Consider the following 17,593-nt stretch of genomic DNA (forward strand, 5'->3'; position numbering starts at 1 on the left):
GTTTTCCTGGTTCTTTTGTCATCTTCATCAGTTTTCACGTCACTGAAGCTCACAAACAACTTCTTCCTTGGCTTGAGCAGTACCACTCATGCAGTAGTGCTGTAGTTGGATCATCTTCCAGGATGTATTTCACTATGTGTCGAGGTTTTCCTTCACCCTCAGGTTGGGTCTTTCACAGAACAATCCCAGTACGTTCTAGGGTTCGGCTGGTTGCATTCTGGTACATGTGGGCGTCCCGATCATCCTGAGCATTTTGACCCGCATCAAGTATCCATCATTACATTGGTTACGAGTTTCGGACAATTCATACATGCTCACAGCCAAGACAAGTCATGTCCAAAGAAACTGAAATCCATAATGCATTACTCTCTGTATTGGTAAATGGTTGGGATCCCACTGTCAGAATAGTGCGTCAGCACCTCAGTGCATTTAATGAACAAGTCTACCTAAATTGCAGTAGAAATATGGTCGGATCCACTAAAGCCTGGTACCTGCAATATACTTGTGCTGGAGGTTCACCTATACATAATTTCTTCTTTGTGTAAAGTCTAAAGTCCTATACCTTGTTTCCCATCTTTTTCATCGTCATAGCTGAAGTGCTCATAATTCTGGCTCAAGGTTCAAAGTTAGTAAATGTGAAAGACCCACACATTTAATGTGTTAATTGTTATTTTCCTAAAGGACTGTCTCCTGACCAAAAAATGAGTTGTACTTTTGTTTATTGTTGTATAGGGTTTCATGAGACGGAGATTACGAGGTGAAAGTTCATATGATATTGACAACATAGTAATTCCTATGTCACTGGTCGCAACTACTAAGGTTGAGAAGCTTCATTACAAGGAAATCCTGACCCCAAGGTATGTTGGTTCTTATTCTTGAAAATATAGTTGAACAAAATATGAAACTCAAAAGTTTATTTCTATCGGTTTTATTCTATAATCCTACTGAATTGCATGTATTATTCCCAGTGGTCGTATAACTAGGAAGCAATTGTTTGTTTTTTATTTTCTCCAAGTGCATGCCTACTCAGTTGCCCTGTGCGTTTGTGAAAGTTTGTGAAACTGACGAATTTCAGGTATTATTCTATTTTTGTACGGTAGACCATAAATGACTTTTAACCAAGTTTTTAGTAAATTTCATGGGTTCTCATGATGTACTGTATTTACCTGCCATGTACCCATTCTGCGTTGTGCACAATCTTCAACCAGGACTTATGCCCAATCCACTTTGGCCGTGCAGCCAGGGTTTCTCGCACGACGTGCCTGGTCTTGCAGCAGGCTTATTGGGCTAGCGGCCAAATTTCATTCCAAATTAATCAATCAACTCTGAGTTAATTGTGATTGAAACTTATATTTTGACTGTATAATTATATGTACGTCCCAGAAAGAACTTTATATTGTATTATGAATGTTTACAACAGGACATCCTGCGCCTATGGTAAGAGGATGGGAGGAATTCTCAACCTCTGTGTACCCTTGCCACCCGAACTCTAAATCAAAGATCATGCATAGCCCTTCTTAACTTTATATCAGCATCGCGTGATGAGGATACCATACAGTAGCTGTTCTTATTAAGGCTGCAACTGACCGTTTTAGTCCTATAGCTATTTAGCAGAGAGAAGTTTCTATCACCTGGCAGTTCCTTGGATTACGTAGACATATTGATGCTCAAGTGAAAAACACTCAGGTATAAGTCAGTTATCATTCAGTGAACCAAAAATCGAAAATTCCCTGAAATTTTACAGTTATTTTGTACTACTCTCAATGGACACCATAACCTCCGCCCCCACCATGGTTTGCTCTTTATAGATGGACTTTTTGTTTACATGTCACCAGCTAAAGTGTATATTGAGCATGGCAGAGCCCTGAAATTCACTAGTTATGGTGTGCAGCGCATACTGGAAACTATAACGGGTGCATTTTTGGTATTCTATCGATTTTTGTTCGGTGGACCATAAATGACTTTTAAGCAAGTTATTTAGTGAATTACATGGGTTTTCATGAGGCACTATATTTACCTGCCATGTACCCATTCTGCATTGTGTAGAGCCTTCAACCAGCCTTGCAGCAAGGGTTTTTTCACATGGCGTGCCTGGCCTTGCATCAATCTTATTGGGCTAGTTGCATTAAGCAAACAACGCCTGAGTTAATTTTGAATTAAACTTCTGTCGACACATAGTTATCCCTGCCCACTCGATGTATCTGCTTAAAGCTTGATATGTTAGGATTAATTCAATATGCTGAATTTAGTAGCACATGAGCACATCTTTGACCTTTGCTTGAAATCTCTTCCCCTTCCCAATAGACCTACATGAAATTGAGAAAACAAAGAGTAGGCTATGCCTTGCATTAAAACAACATGAGTCCATATTAAATCCACATTAAAACCAGAAAAGCACATAATCCGGAATTTAACAGAATCCGTCTTCCTGCTTCATTGTTGTCCCCGAGCTGAAAAAGAACAAATAACCCTTACCAACCTGGGTAGGGAGAGGAGGGATAATATTAGCCTCCGAGTCTTTAATAAAATCCAGATTTTCTGTCCATCAAGGCTGATGAAAATCTACCTTTTTTGGCAAGACCGGAGGCTAAGATTATGCAAGTTCAAAGCCTCTCTAATAATAACGAACTTGCATGCATCACAGGCTTAAAATAGAATTTCCTAAAAACAGAATCATTAGACCAATCTGCACATCTTAGAATATCCTGTAACGCACCTCCTAGCATAAATGCTTTTGAAGCTGAAGCACCCCCTCACAGAATGCGAACCAAATCTACTCACATCAACACCAGCATTCCTCATCACCACTTTCATCCATCTTGCCAAAGTTGGATTTGAAACCGCTTTGTGTGGTCTTCTATATGAAATTAACAACTGGTTTTCGTTTGCAGGACGAACAAATGAAGTCCTTCTCTCGTATTCTTTCAGACAATGCACAACACACAAACGTTCATGCCCATCAAAATAAGGATAGAAAATGCTATCAAAATTTGTCTTCGTTCTTCTGCACAGATAAAAACGAACACCTTCTGGATTAAAAATCCTCGTTTCCACATTTAAAGCCCTTACATCAGAAACTCTCCTAAAATTAGGGGTGGGCGGAATTTGCGTAATCGCTTTACGCAAATCTCTGCAAAACAGTAAAAAATCTCCGCGAACAAGCAGAAATTCCGCGAACACGCGGAATTGCTTGTTCGCGATGCTTTTTTCCTGTTCGCAATCGCTGCTTGCGTGCTCGGGGGGAAATATCTCGCGAACACGCATTTTTAGAACGCGAACAAGCAAAAAAATTACCACCCAGGCCTACCTAAAAGAGAGCAAACACAATAACATTGTCAGTTTCCCACTCAAAATTCTTAAATCTAAATCACAATTGTACCCCAAATTCACCAGATATTCTAGAACTTTAGAAACATCCCAAGTAGACGAATACCTGTCCACCGGGAACTTGGAAACTCCTACACTCCTCAGCAATCTCTTCACCAAAAGATTCTGCCCTACTGAGACCCCGTCCACCAAATTGTGTCCAGCAGCGACAGCTGATCTATGTAAATTGATAGTTCTGTACGCTAAACCAGAGGCAAACAAAGATGCCAAATAATTTACCACAAAAACTACATCCACTGAAATGGGATTGAAATCCCTCTCCACACACCAGCGAACCCATTTCTGCCAAGCCAATCTATACATCTTTCTCGTTCCTGGCGCCCAGGATTCTCTGATAAGCTGAGAAGCATCCCCCGAAAGTCCTGGCACTTCCCAGACTCTCCTGAAATTTTCCATGCCATCAGACTCAACTGATCTGAAAGGACTAACTCGTGACATTCCCCCAATGCTCCCTTCAAGATATCTGGGAACGTCGGAATAAGAATTGGACAATCTATTGACATTTCCAAAAGTATGGGATACCAGACCTGAGATCTCCAAAGGGGTGTAATCAGAATCACCATCTCCTTCCACTTGCGCACCATCAAGCTCACCCTGGTTATTAAAACAAAAGGGGGAAAAGCATAAGGACAAAGTCCCCTTCAATCCTGCCTGAAAGCGTCTATCCCAGCTGAGTCCAGATCCGGACGCCAACTGAAAAACTTCTCCAGTTTTGTGTTCCACCTGTTCGCAAACAGATCCACATAACAAGGACCCCACAACTCCATTGTCCTCAACAACACTGTCCTGTGAAGAATCCAATCGCTGGAATCTGTTTCATTCCTTGAATGCCAATCCGCCTGTACATTCTTCTGTCCCGGTATATACTCCACTTGAACCAAAATATTCTGTTTCAAGCAATAATCCCAAAAAACTCTCGCAAGGTCTGCTAGATCCTTTGATTTCGGACCCCTAACTTATTCATATATCTCACTGCTGAGACATTGTCCATTCTCAACAACACTCAACACTTCGCTTTGTTTTTCGTAAAACTCTTTATAGCAAAAGACTCTAACAACAGCTCCAGGCAATGTATTTGCAATTGCCTTTCCTCTACAGTCCACATACCTCCTGTCGAAGTTGCACCACAACGTGCTCCCCAACCAGATAAACTCGCATCTGACTCTATAATCAATTCCGGATATGATCCGAAATTTGCTTTCCCATTCCATGCCTCCATATTCTTTAGCCACCAATTCAGTTCTGATCTGGCCACCACAGAAAGGGTAATCAGCTGAGAATATTTCATTCCACGCCTTATGTGACTGCTCTTCAATCTCTGAAGAGCACGATAATTCAAGGGTCCTGGAAAAATAGCTTGAATAGTTGATGACAACAGACCTATAATCCTTGCCAACATTCTCAAAGAGATAACATCTAAAGACAAAACCCTTCGAATTTCCTTCCTTATTTTCTTTATCTTGTCCATGGGTAATCTCAGCTGGCCCTGAATACTGTCTATCATGAACCCCAAAAACTGTGTCTCCTGACTCGGGGACAGACAAGACTTGTCTCTGTTCACTACAAACCCCAAACTCTCTAAAAGACTCACAGCTAGTTTCGTGTGATCCTCCACACTCCTCTTCTCCTGATCCATTATCAGAATGTCGTCTAAATAAATTATCACTCGTATCCCTCTTTCTCTCAAAAAGGCAACGACTGGTCGCAGCATTTTTGTGAAACACCATGGGACCGAAGAGAGTCCGAAGGGGAGACAAACAAACTTCCATAACTTTCCTCCCCATCTGAACCTCAGAAACCTCTGGTGTTCTGACCATATCGGTATTGTAAGATACGCGTCTTTTAGATCCAGTCGAGTCATGCAATCCCCAGTCTGAAGTACATCTCTCAACATATGCATGCCCTCCATCATGAACTGATGGTACTCTACCCAATTGTTCAGATTTTTTAAGTTTATCACAGGTCTCATACCTTTCTCTTTCTTTTCCACTAAGAAAATATTGCTTACAAAACCCACACACGTTTCCAGTACTTCCACAATTGCTCCCTTCATTAACAACTCTCTTACTTCTTTCTCTACCAACCCTGACACAGTCAAATCGAATTTTATCATTGGAGGATAATGATCTTGCTTTGGTTCTTCTTTGAAATCTATACGATAGCCCAAAACCGTCTGCAGAACCCATGGGTCTCTTGTTATCAAACTCCAATTCTGATCAAATTGGGCAAGTCTGCTGCCCAACTTAACATGGGTAACAAAACGGTCTTGTCTTACTTGATCTTCTCGATCTCCTATTCCCTCGAGAATTTCATCCTTCTTTTTGCGGATAGAAACTTCCTGGTTGGTATCCAGATTGTTGCTGGTAGTTATAGTTATAGGGTCTAAAACCCCTTGAGAACGAGGCCCTTGTGATACCTTGGCCTCGGCCGGGAAAATGACCTCTACTTCTCCAAAAACACGACGGTCAAATACCTTTTTTATTTCTCTCTGCGACTTCTGCAGAGAACTTAAAGCACCCACATATTTGCTCATTTCCTTAATGAAAGCCTCTCCAAAAAGCATCCCATTTGCCTCTAAACCACCTTCATTGTTCACTAGTTCAGCCAACTTGGGATCAGTTTTAAGCAGGATACTCTTTCTCCTTTCCACTGAAATTGCTGTGTTCGCATTTCCCAGCAAACACACAGCCCTTTGTATCCATTCCCTAAGCTCTTCCACGTCCAGAGACTTCTTCCCAACATAGGCTTTCTTCAGCCATATCAAATATCTTTGTAAGTGGACCAGTTAGATCCAGCTGTCTGTCCTGACACATTCTCAACCCTTTATCCAAATCCTTCTTTGGATCTCTTCCACCTTTGCAGATAAACGCGATTATCTTTGCGTCTAAATCAGGCGTCAGGGCGATTTTATTTGACAGACTTGGTCTCGGACATTCGGAACGGGGCTTCATCCTAACATCTTTCGGAATTTGCTTCCTTAACCACAATTGCACGTATTCAGCAACATGTGGTGCCGGGCTCCATTCAGGAGATAATGGGTGTTTTAGCAACATTGGGTCAAACATAGACTCACCTAATGGATCCTTTACCCCAATATTCTCTTCTGGTTTATCTTTTGCTTTTGCCTCTGCAATTTTCCTCTTATCCACTATTTCAATCTCCGAATCAAGAAAAGAGGAACAACTCAACTCAATCTCCGCACTACCCGAAGATTCATCACATAAGATGGTAGCATGTCTCCTACCATTCTGACCTCTATCCAGGTCCCCTTGTGTGTCCTTGACACTTCCATGTTTCGCACGATTGCGAATTCCTGAATCTGGGTAGGCTGATTTAGCCTTTTTGCTCTTCAAAACATCAGTTTCCACATTCTTTCTCTTTCTACTCACTTTCCCAGTCTTCTTTGATAATACTGGTCCTTCACCTGCGGACCAAAAGTGTTCATCCTGGGATGGGTGACCACCACCTCTTCTCAACTCATCAAATTTCTTCTCAAACTTAGAATCCAGATCGGATGCAAACTTGCTCAACATTAATGAGATCCTTTCTTCCATTCTCAAATTGCCCTGCGAACTTACGTTTTCCTCAGACATTCTAAAAATAAATAAATAAAAATTTAAAACACCTCTTAAAATAAAAACTCCAGTCAGCCAGACACAAAACTTTCCCTCACATAAAAATATTTACTTCAAATATTTAAATCTACTCCACAAACAAACTAAACCTCCATTACTATCTTAATTCAGCAAAAACAAAACACTGACAACAGTGTTCTAAAATAAATAAATATTTCTAACAATCTTTCTGACCTAATCAAAACGATCTCAATCTCCTTTAACAATTCTGCTAATAGATATCTGCTCCGATTACAAGGACCGCTTTAGTTTACAGTTCTCTCAGTTTCCTGATGACAGACTGCGTCTCTTTCCTCTCGCACGCGTCATCAACATGAACGTACGTAAAGCCTGTCACTGCCTTACTTAGAATGGCCACCCTGCATTATGACGTGCGCGCCTCGCGTCCGTGCTTCAACGGTAAGCTCCCAGGTTTAAAATTAAACATCTTCCCCTTCATTTATTTCAAGTTAACCATAAACCTATATATGCACACTCATACTACGTGCGGACTTCCTATTAGAATATTCCCTCAAAACCAATTGAAGCGAGCTATACGCACAGACTCCCTTTTTGCATATTCCCTCAAATCCGACACAATATCCTTCGCGATCTCTAAAAAACTCAAAACCGTCTCGAACATGACTTAAACCAACGAATCCTTATCGCTTATAACCTAACATCGAAGAACAAAACATATAATTCAAAATAGTCGAAATAAAACGTTATTTGAAATACTTATTAAATTAAATTAAGCTATTAAACATTAGCTATAATTGTCTAAACATTTCCTTTATGTATTATACATGTATAACCAGGCATTTTACACACAATCATCACTCATTCAAGAATATATCAATCCAAATTAAGAGATCGAAGAAATGTAAGACTTATCTGGAGGTTCTGGTTCTTTGTTATGTTCTAAAGAACTTTGTTGTGTTCTATGTTCTTGGAGATGCTGCTGTTGGGGTGGCGCAATAAAGAGGATTGCATAATCTTAGCCTCCGGTCTTGCCATAAAATGAAACATTTCTGAATAATACTTCTAACTGCAGGCACTTTACCTTTAGATTATCCCCAGACACCGAACAGGATCATGAGAATTCCAGCAACAGTGCTCCTGTGTACCGACAGGTAGCATTGTGCAGCTGCGAGTTTGCACTGTACCACCTAGGAAGTCATGGAACGAAGCCAATATAAGTGCCACTCCAGTGCGCGGGTGTTAGTTCCTTTCTTTCTGCACATTCCAAAGGTTACAGTTCTACTCCTTAGTTTGTTGTTTTACTGACGACTACCATCATCTTTCAGACAGTGTGCTAGCGAATTATGTCCCCTGCGAAAACTTCCAGCTCCAAGCCATATCAAGAATGCAGGAAACAGATGTCAGAATGAGATATGTCTTTGGTGCCTGGCATCTGATCTTGATTTTAAGTCATGCAACATGTTGTCGTGAGTCCCCCATAGGGCCCCCTGTAGTTCTCCTTAATGTTAGCCTAACTGCACAAGTTCTAAGCTGCTTTTGCTTTGCACACGTTACGAAGTAATACGTTTATTTTTGTGCCACATTATTATTTTAGAAATAGGCTGCACATGTTTTGTTATTCAGCTCTTCTGTTAGGATTCAATCTGAACATTTTGTACATGGTCAAACAACACTGTGCCCTGATTTTCTCTGTGGTTGGACACTAACACCCAGACGTAACAGACAGACCCAGGTGCTGTTTTCGAGCACAGAATTTCTTATCATATAAGCCAAGACTTGCTGTTTTCAAAATAGAGAGGAGAAGTTCTAGCAGAGGAAATGTCCAGGGACGAGCGTGCCAGCTCTGAGCAATCTGAGGTGCAGACCAGCTAACTGCAAATGCCAAGTATGCGGCCCTGTACCAATCCCTGATATTACTGATATAGAACTGTGCTCACATAGTGAGGCTATACTAGGCAAATATATTATTAACCATGATAGTGCTTTTCATTGAATACGGTTTATTAGTAATGCTAATTACCCTACTAAGTTGTGTATGTTTTTTTATTGCAGCTCAGTTGCTTCATAATAGAGCACAATAGTTTAAATAAATATTGAAACTGTTCTTGTATCTCGTTTCTGTTTATTATGGACATGCATGAGTGAAAAAACAAAAGGTGATAATCCGTTACCATGGTTCCCTGTGGGGACTAGATTGTTTTATTCTGGGGTGCCAACTTACCTGTTACTTTGGGAAGGTTATGAGGGTAGGTGAGGCACTGTAAGCTAGTCATGATTTGGGCCCACGAGTACTGACGTGGTGTGGTTACTCAGTCCCTTCATCCTGACGTCTGTGTTCTCAGGCATAGTTCTGTTTCTAAACAAAATCCCTGCAACATGGCGCCACCAATGTTTGGTCTGGTACGTACTTATTCATGGGTCACCTGACTAGTGCTTGTGTGCATCCATGATAGCTCTTACACCTACCACCGGAGACGTCTGTGGTGTTAGGGATTAATCCTCCACAGTGTTTAGGAGGCACCAAATTCTGTGTTTTTCAAGTTTGAAAGTTGTAAAGGATAATTCATTTTTCTGTTGACCTTTTTTCCGTTTCTGTTTTTGTCATGGCAGTACCACAAGCTACTGCTATTCCTGTTAATTTAAGACCTGCTGTCCATCTACATGTAACGCATTATGGACTTACTAATGCAGGTTGTTCTTTTATCTTCGTAGTGGAAGTGGATGATGCTGATCACTTTGAAGTCTGTTATTCTTGTGTCGCTTTTCTGGCTGAGGATGATAACTCCAACACATCTCATACATATAGAACTCCTGCATCACCAGCAGATTATCGAGCTTATGCACTTATGGCAATACCTTTATCTTGTTGGGAACATCAGACTTGGTTCTTAGGAGCCCTACCACATGTACCTATACCCGTACGCTTCGGTCCCCTTAGTAATGATGGAGCGACCTGACCAGCATTAGCTGGATACATGCCATAACCTGACATGGCAAATCTTAATCTTTTGCAAACACAAGGCTTATAAATTGCTCGTTATACTATATAGGAGCTTGACTCAATATGTTTCCCGTACCTTGTTGGCTGTGCGAGCACAACCTGGCCTGCCAGGAAACGTCCAGTTGCCTGCAGTGCCGACAATTATTCCTGTAATTGTTCATTCAGTTATAGGAAAAATTCCCTCTAATCGTGAAGACATTCCATTTTGGAACGCACAAAAAATAGACCAAATTAAAGATGTGTTTACCTTTACGGTACCACAGGACAAGCACAGAATAATCACTATGTGGTTATGACATGGAATGGCATGGAATAGGTGATTGGATATGGGAGACAGTCTTTGCCGCTGTCTATACCATCAGTCATGGCACTCTGTTCATGTCAGTTTTGACAGACGTGTTAAAGTAAAAACTGAACAGGTACAAGGCCGCTGCTGTCCTGGATTTGGGGATGAAATTAATGGGAATTTTTACAGTGGTGTCCGCAATGATTATGTTAAACATTAAAGTTGAAGCAGCATCTCTGGCTAAACACCAGAGCCTCACAGCAGTTGCAAAAGCAGACCGTGAACATAAGCTACCTATAATTATTGCTGATGTCTGTGCATCCTTAGGACGCAATCATTTGGGAACTAGAACTACTAAACCACCTCTTGGCAAACCTACTACTGACAAGGAAGCCAAGCAAAACCGTGAGTTTGTTAAAAAACCATTGGATAAATCTAAACAAACACAAAAAGGTAAACCTCGTGGAGGTTCTCCATCCTCTGAGTCCTCTTAGAGACACTACAATTTTCATGGTCATGCTCAAATCAAGGCTCCAGACCAGTATCATATTTCTGATCCAGATTCTCCTCGTTCCTTGCAAGACTCATCTGAAAAGCCGTATGATAAAGAGGAAGGCAATTTGAGTACAGACAAGAAGAGTACATAAAAACTGAAAATGAAGACTCAACGCTCATCTAACGTGAAGATAAATATGGAGGAAAAAGCTCCTCACTATAAAGCCTCATTTCAGAAAAAGAAAGTTGTGACTATGATCGCGAAATATGCCATGGACACTGAGAACCCTCCTCCTGAACAGGACTCTCCCCAGCAGTGTGGCAGAAGTCACTATAGTGCACTGGAATCTCTAGGAGTTTCTGGCAGCAAAAGCTGCTGATAACTTTGTTACAGTTGAAACCCCAGATTGGCGTGTAGCCCCTCCATATTGGTTTTATGATTTGGATATACAAATTGAGGGTGATACAGTGCACCATTAAAGTAGTTTTCTGGGAGAATTACTTTGTCTTATGACATCCTTTTAGCAGAGTTCGATTGGCCCCCACTCTTTGTCCAAACATCCCCACAGGGTGAGGATGTAATACTGGTATCATTTTCTGCTCTTGTACCTTATGAAGTCAAATAAGCATATGCAGCAGAATGGACTGTTGCACAAGCCCCTGCTTTATACCACAGTCATGTTGGCTGGGATAAGGACTCTCCTTATCATGCCATACCCATAAGGTCCGCAAGTGCAGCTGCAATACCCTATCTAACGAGAGGCTAAAGCACCCGTCAAAGGAATACTCTCCCAATTGGAGTACCAGAGAGTAATTGAACCTTGCGTCTCTCTAATGAATAATCCACTTTTTCCTGTTTTGAATTCAGATCAAGCATATTGTGTCGTCTTAGACTACATACATTTAAACAGCCATACACAAACTTAGCGTTCCTAGCGCTAAAGCTTTCCATCCTAAATGGATATAATGGGCAACATCCTTAACTTTGTCTTTGATCCGTCTTCACAGACTCAAGAATTTCTACAGTATGAGCATGTCTACCGCATGACCACTTCTGTCTTACCTCTTGAACAGTATACCTATATTGTTCACACTGATGGTTCAGCCTAGCCTGCTATAGGTTCTAAACAGCAATATTTGGTGGCATGCACCACCGTTGTTGGTGTTATGTTGGATGAGAACTTCCAACCACAGAACACGTATATCCAGTCCTTAGGGGACTGCACTGCGCAGTTGGCTGAACTGAAAGCTTTGCTTCGTGCGCTCAAACATACGGATCCTGAATTCCCCACGCTTATTGTGTGTGATTCGTAGTACTATGTAAAGTCCTTTAATGGACGTTATTGGCGCTAGAATGAATTCAAAGATTCTAAAGGCAGCATGATCAAGCATAAAAAGCTTTTGCTTAAAGTGGCAGACCTCAAAGATAGTTGCCACAGGCTCATGTTATCTATAGATCGAGTCTTCAGTGTGTGGGAGCATACGTTGTAGGAAAATCTCTGGCCGATGAAGCGGCAAAATCTGTGAATGCGAGTGCCACTGTTGCTGCAATTACACGTTCTAAAATGAGAATAGATTCTGATATCTTGGCTGCCATTAATGGTGATAAGAACGATACACTCTTACCTAACAGTTTTCCTTCTAAATATACATACCAGCTAAGTGAATAAAACATTCCTTTTGTCACTATTCCAGGAGTTGACGATCGTTTGATTTCCAACTAAGATCACAGACTTGCTTTAGTGAAAGCTGTGCACGGAGGTGTTGCTTCTGCACATGCTGGTGTGGCTGCCACAATTTCCTTGCTACAGCAACATTCTTGGTGGCATGGCTTATATCAGCATGCCAAACAATATGTCCTTTGTTGTGACATTTGTCAACAAAACTAAGCCCCCACCGTGGTGCGCCCACCCCAGACCCACCTGTTAATTTCCAACAAGCCTTTCTGCTGCATTTATTTGGACCAATGTGGTCCTCTTCTTTCAGTTACTGCGTTAAAATGTATCTTAGTTGCAGTTGATTCTTGCTCCAGGATCCTTTGGGTTTGGCCACAACGTTTGGCTGATTCGCACACTGATATTAAAGACATGCAAGTCTTTACTCTAACACATGCATGCACTGCGTTCCACTCAGAAGAGGGCCCGGCTTTCACTTGCAAAGTGTATCAGGATACTATGGCTTCTCTGGGCGATAGGTTTATTTTTCTTCTACATAGAGGCCCGAGGGCAATTCTGTTGTGGAGAGGATAAACCGTGACTTAAAGCAGTCCTTAACAGCTAGAGTATTAGGCACAGGGCATAGATGGTTCCACCGCATATATGGTGTTGAACGAGCACTTAATATTCTCCCCAAAAGATCTCTGGGGGGCCGGACCCCATACCAAGTACTCTTTAGCATCAAAAGGTATGTTCCCGACCTTTACGGTCCAGACATTGTGGGGCAAGCCACGCCCTTTGATGTAAATGATCGTTGTGCTGTCTTACAGGATCTACAAGATCTTTGTGACACTCAATCCAACAAGCAGGTGAAGTTGTCTGCCTCCGCAGAAATCAAGGAGAAACCAGAACCTTTTGGCTGGATTCCAAAAGTTGGGGATCTTGTGTGAGAGAAAGTGGCGCTAAAGATGGAATTTGGTCCATCAAAACAAGCACCGGTGCCAGTCCTTGATAATGAAGGTACAAGAAATGTAACCTTGCGACCACTTTCTGGTTCCAATGACAATCGTTTTGTCTCTTTTCATCACATCAACTTACATCATGTGACCGATTCTCAACAGTAGGCCACGCAGAGTCCTTGGTAGTTCCCTAACTCCTCTCGCTACCATACAGGAAATTCCTCTACAGCTAGTGAGCACCACCAAAGATGTTTTTACCCAGCTGGAGAAGGGGAGATGTTCTACAGTTAATTCCTGCATCCAATACAACTACCAGCAACACGACTGAAATGAGTACTATTCTTACTACTGAGTCATCTGTAGCTGATGTCGTTTATACAGATCCACCTTTTTCGGATCAACCTCTTCTGGATTTTTCCGATACTGTTGCGGTACCTGAGACACCAGTTTTTCGACTAACTGCTTCTGGGTATTACGTGGGTCGAGATGATTTTTCTTCTGACTCTTTTGACAGTTCGTCTGTTTTAGACACTCATGGATCTGTGTTTTCTTTTCATGGCTGAAACGCACCTATCTTGTCCCACCTTGGATATATGTTTGGATAACACTTTCCTTGGTTTTTCTATTCCTGTGTATTGGATTTGTGGCAGTTTATTTCTTGCTGATTAATATCCACTATCTTCTAGAACGCTGCTACGGAACTGTTTGACGGGTTGTTGGCCCCCTACTCTTCTTCACATAAGCTAAAAAGAGACTTGTCCCCCGTGAGCACTTCAGGTTTTTGAGTAACTGATGGAATTGTTTGAGATAAAGCTTCTTATGACATATTTGATAGTACGGAGATCCTGCAGATAACTTATGTGTTTAGGGTTTCTATGGGGGATGTGATTGTACCTGGGTTACATTCTGATGATTGGGTTGTTGAAACTGTAAACTCTAGGGTTTCGGAACTGGAATACGACACTGTTTATGAATCAGAGGATCTGTAGTTAAATTCTGAAATGCTCTGTTATCACCATTATGTACATCATTACCTACATCAAGCTAGTGTTCAATAAAACATTTTCAATTACACACAATATTGCCCCATTCCCCTACAAGGTAGCCCCAAAACGAGTATAAGGATAAATTCACATATTTTTCTGTATTTGGCACATCAGGCTCAAAGTCATGTTATTTTATGCTGCTCCCTACACCCCCAAAAAAGAAATATATGCTTACACAGACTAAGCTAATATATATAGACTCATTTGTCACCCAATTAGCTGTAAAAGGCTGCAGTTATTGGAAGGATACATGCCGAACCTTGGCAAGTTCAGGGACCGTAAACCTTGTTCTGAGCCTGTTTAATCCCAACACAAATAATGATTTTTTTAAATGACACCTTTCAACAGAACACGTGCCTAGTATTATCGAAAATTAAAGGCATGAATGCACCCAATAGTCTTTCCATTGCTCAGTTTGATAATTGGCAACATGTTTAACAAATTACACTGAAGAACAGCGCAATAGTATGTTGCAGGATGGTACATTTAATTCCACACTTTCAGGCCCTCACGGGTGGTTATTGTGGCCATTGGACACAAATGGTTGTCATGCATTTTTTCAACACCGTGGTTTAAAGCTAGCCGACCTGACCTTTATTATTACCAATCCCCACACTCAGAAATTGTTACTACCTATTCAGTGGGGAAATTGTATGAACAGTGGTAATACTCCACATTATCTGTAGTGAACCAACATCTTACTCTCCTATTTGAGGATATGGACCTATCTGACTTCCTATTGGGTCTAATTCTCCATGTACTTAAATATTTAATACTTCTACATCTAATGAAATTTGGAAATTGTCTCAAATGGAATCTGCCACACGTTAAAGACAAGTTGATCAAGATTATTTGTATAAAGTGATTGGTGTTCTTAATAATAGTATTAATACATTGTCTTCTCACATTTACAATCTGAATAGCATCGTGTCAACTGTTACTGATATCATGCAAAGTGACATATCTACATTGTAGCATGGGTAAAGTCAGCTTAGATCTGTAATGCAGTTTAGCTGGATGCTCCAAACCCTTAAGAATGGTTGCACTCCCTGGCGTTACCTGAATTCCAGCCAACTAGTCATGCCTTTCAATTTGACATGTAAACAATGATCATGCAAAAAAAGACGCAACCTACACAATGTTACAGCTAGAGAAGTTAGCACAGATCCCTTTCACTGTAGCAGAAACACCTTTCGCTGTATGGTTAATACCTGGTGTTACATCTCTGCCAGTTTCAACATTTCAATTTACAGCTAGCATGAAACATTTCCCTGTCAGTAGATATGAGCCCCTTGGAGGCAGTTCATTCATGAGTTATGGTCCCTCCCATTTTCTTATGTTTGTGAACACGAGAATAAGGAGGGCTTCCTTACTGGAAAGTAATGCGACTCTTCTGTTGGACATTCACTTATTTGTGAACACGTAACCATTCATGGCACCTGTAACACGTCGTTTGCTAATTTGGCCTGTTTTCTAAAAGCAATACCATTCCATTCAATAGTCCCCCTTATTCAACTTCTTTCAGACTGAAGCTATTTCATGTTAAATGATCAAGAGTATTGTGGACTGAAGGCCGGGATCCCATATATTTTTTTGGTTTCACAGATAGTCACCTGCTGGAACAACCTGCACTTCCCCCTCCTCCCTCCGTCAATCCCCCATTAGAAGGATATTATAGCTTGTTGTGGCCTTCAATCCCAACACTATTGAATTCCAAGCACGATTGTTTCAAAAAGATGTATCACTATCATCTGCTGAAGAAACGTTTGAATTACAGGTCGCAAGGACATCCAGGGAAATACAGTCCTTATTAATTACTAACCTCCCATTTTATTTTGGTGAATTATTCCATTGCATTTTTAATGCAGTCTTGCTCGCTTTTTTAAAGTTGTGGGTTCCGCCTTAGTTAGTTACTTCCAGACAATCTATGGTGTAATAGCAACTTTTATTATTTCCCTTTTTTCTATTGTGTTTGGGGTTTTCCTGCTGCTTTTATTCCTCATTTGCAGTATTTTGGTGCTATTTTTGCTCTTTTGCTATGGATGTTGCCTTTGCAAGCCCACTGAAACTACCACTGCTCCAGCTGTGCCATGAGCGCATGCTTCGATTCTTTGAAATCCTCTTTCTCCAGGAATTGGACCTTGATTGGTCATTGTCATTCCAACCTGCCTGGTTTACCTGCATACAACCTGTGTTCTACTGCCTCTGGTGACCCTTCGAATGGGTACTGGATGTTTGCCTGGCTCTGCCGACGCCGGCTCCCATAGACATAGACCTGTTGATAAGTCCATTAGCGACCCATTTTCAATGTTGTTCCTTGGGCCTCCTGCTTCTTCAGAATTTCAGCGGACACAAGTGCTTCAGCACATGGATTATTAGCAAATTATTCAAATAACACTGATGTGGGTTACCCGTTACTTTCTCAGCTTACACTAAGACGAAGGATCATGTCTGTTCTCTGGAGTTGGTGAACTGGGCTTTTGAACGATCATCGTCTGGGGAGATGGAATCCATTTTGGATTCATTGGCCTTTGAACTTTTAAAACATCATGACACACTTTAATTCAGCTACCTTTTTAAAATGTACATGTTATGTTTTTTATTATTATTATACTACTTTTTTTATAACATGCTTATTAGCAAAGCTTCGGACTTGCTTAGCTTCTGTCTTCAAGTTGTATTATTCAGTTAGCTGTTACGTTACTGTCCCAACCAAAGGGGGGTGGTATGAGTACACTATAGGGCTCACTGTAGTTCTCACCTATGTGAGCCTAAATGCACATGTTGTGGGCTGCTTTTGCTTTGCAAATGTTACAAAGTAACAAGTTTGTTTTTGTGCCACACTAATATTTAAAAAATAGGCCACACATGTTGTGTTATTCAACTCTTCTGCTGGAATTCAGTTTGAACATTTTGTGCAAGGTCAAACAACATTGTGCCCTATTATTCTCTGTGGTCGTACACTAACACCCAGGCATAATAGAGAGACCCAGTTGTTTTCGGACATGGCATTTCTTGTCATATTAGCTGAGACTTGCCGTTTGAAAATAGAGAGGAGAATTTCTAGCAGAGGAAATGTCCCAGGACAAGCATGCACGCTCTCTGCAATATGAGGTGCAGACCAGCTAAAGGCAAATGCCAAGTATGCGGCCCAGTAACAATGTCAGA

At 41.2% G+C, this 17,593-nt stretch overlaps 1 protein-coding gene across 1 annotated transcript in view; it reads left to right on the plus strand.

Moving 5' to 3' along the window:
- The window catches only part of KANSL1L (KAT8 regulatory NSL complex subunit 1 like), a 3,005,708-nt gene that overhangs the window by 1,595,433 nt on the left and 1,392,682 nt on the right, over positions 1–17,593 (plus strand). The window contains exon 10 of the mRNA XM_085647079.1: positions 733–857. Coding sequence (XP_085503205.1) covers positions 733–857 — 125 coding nt within the window. The remainder of the gene's footprint in view (positions 1–732; positions 858–17,593) is intronic.

This window comes from Triturus cristatus, chromosome 3_2 (genome assembly GCF_964204655.1).
Source record: "Triturus cristatus chromosome 3_2, aTriCri1.1, whole genome shotgun sequence".
Taxonomy (NCBI): Eukaryota; Metazoa; Chordata; class Amphibia; order Caudata; family Salamandridae; genus Triturus; species Triturus cristatus.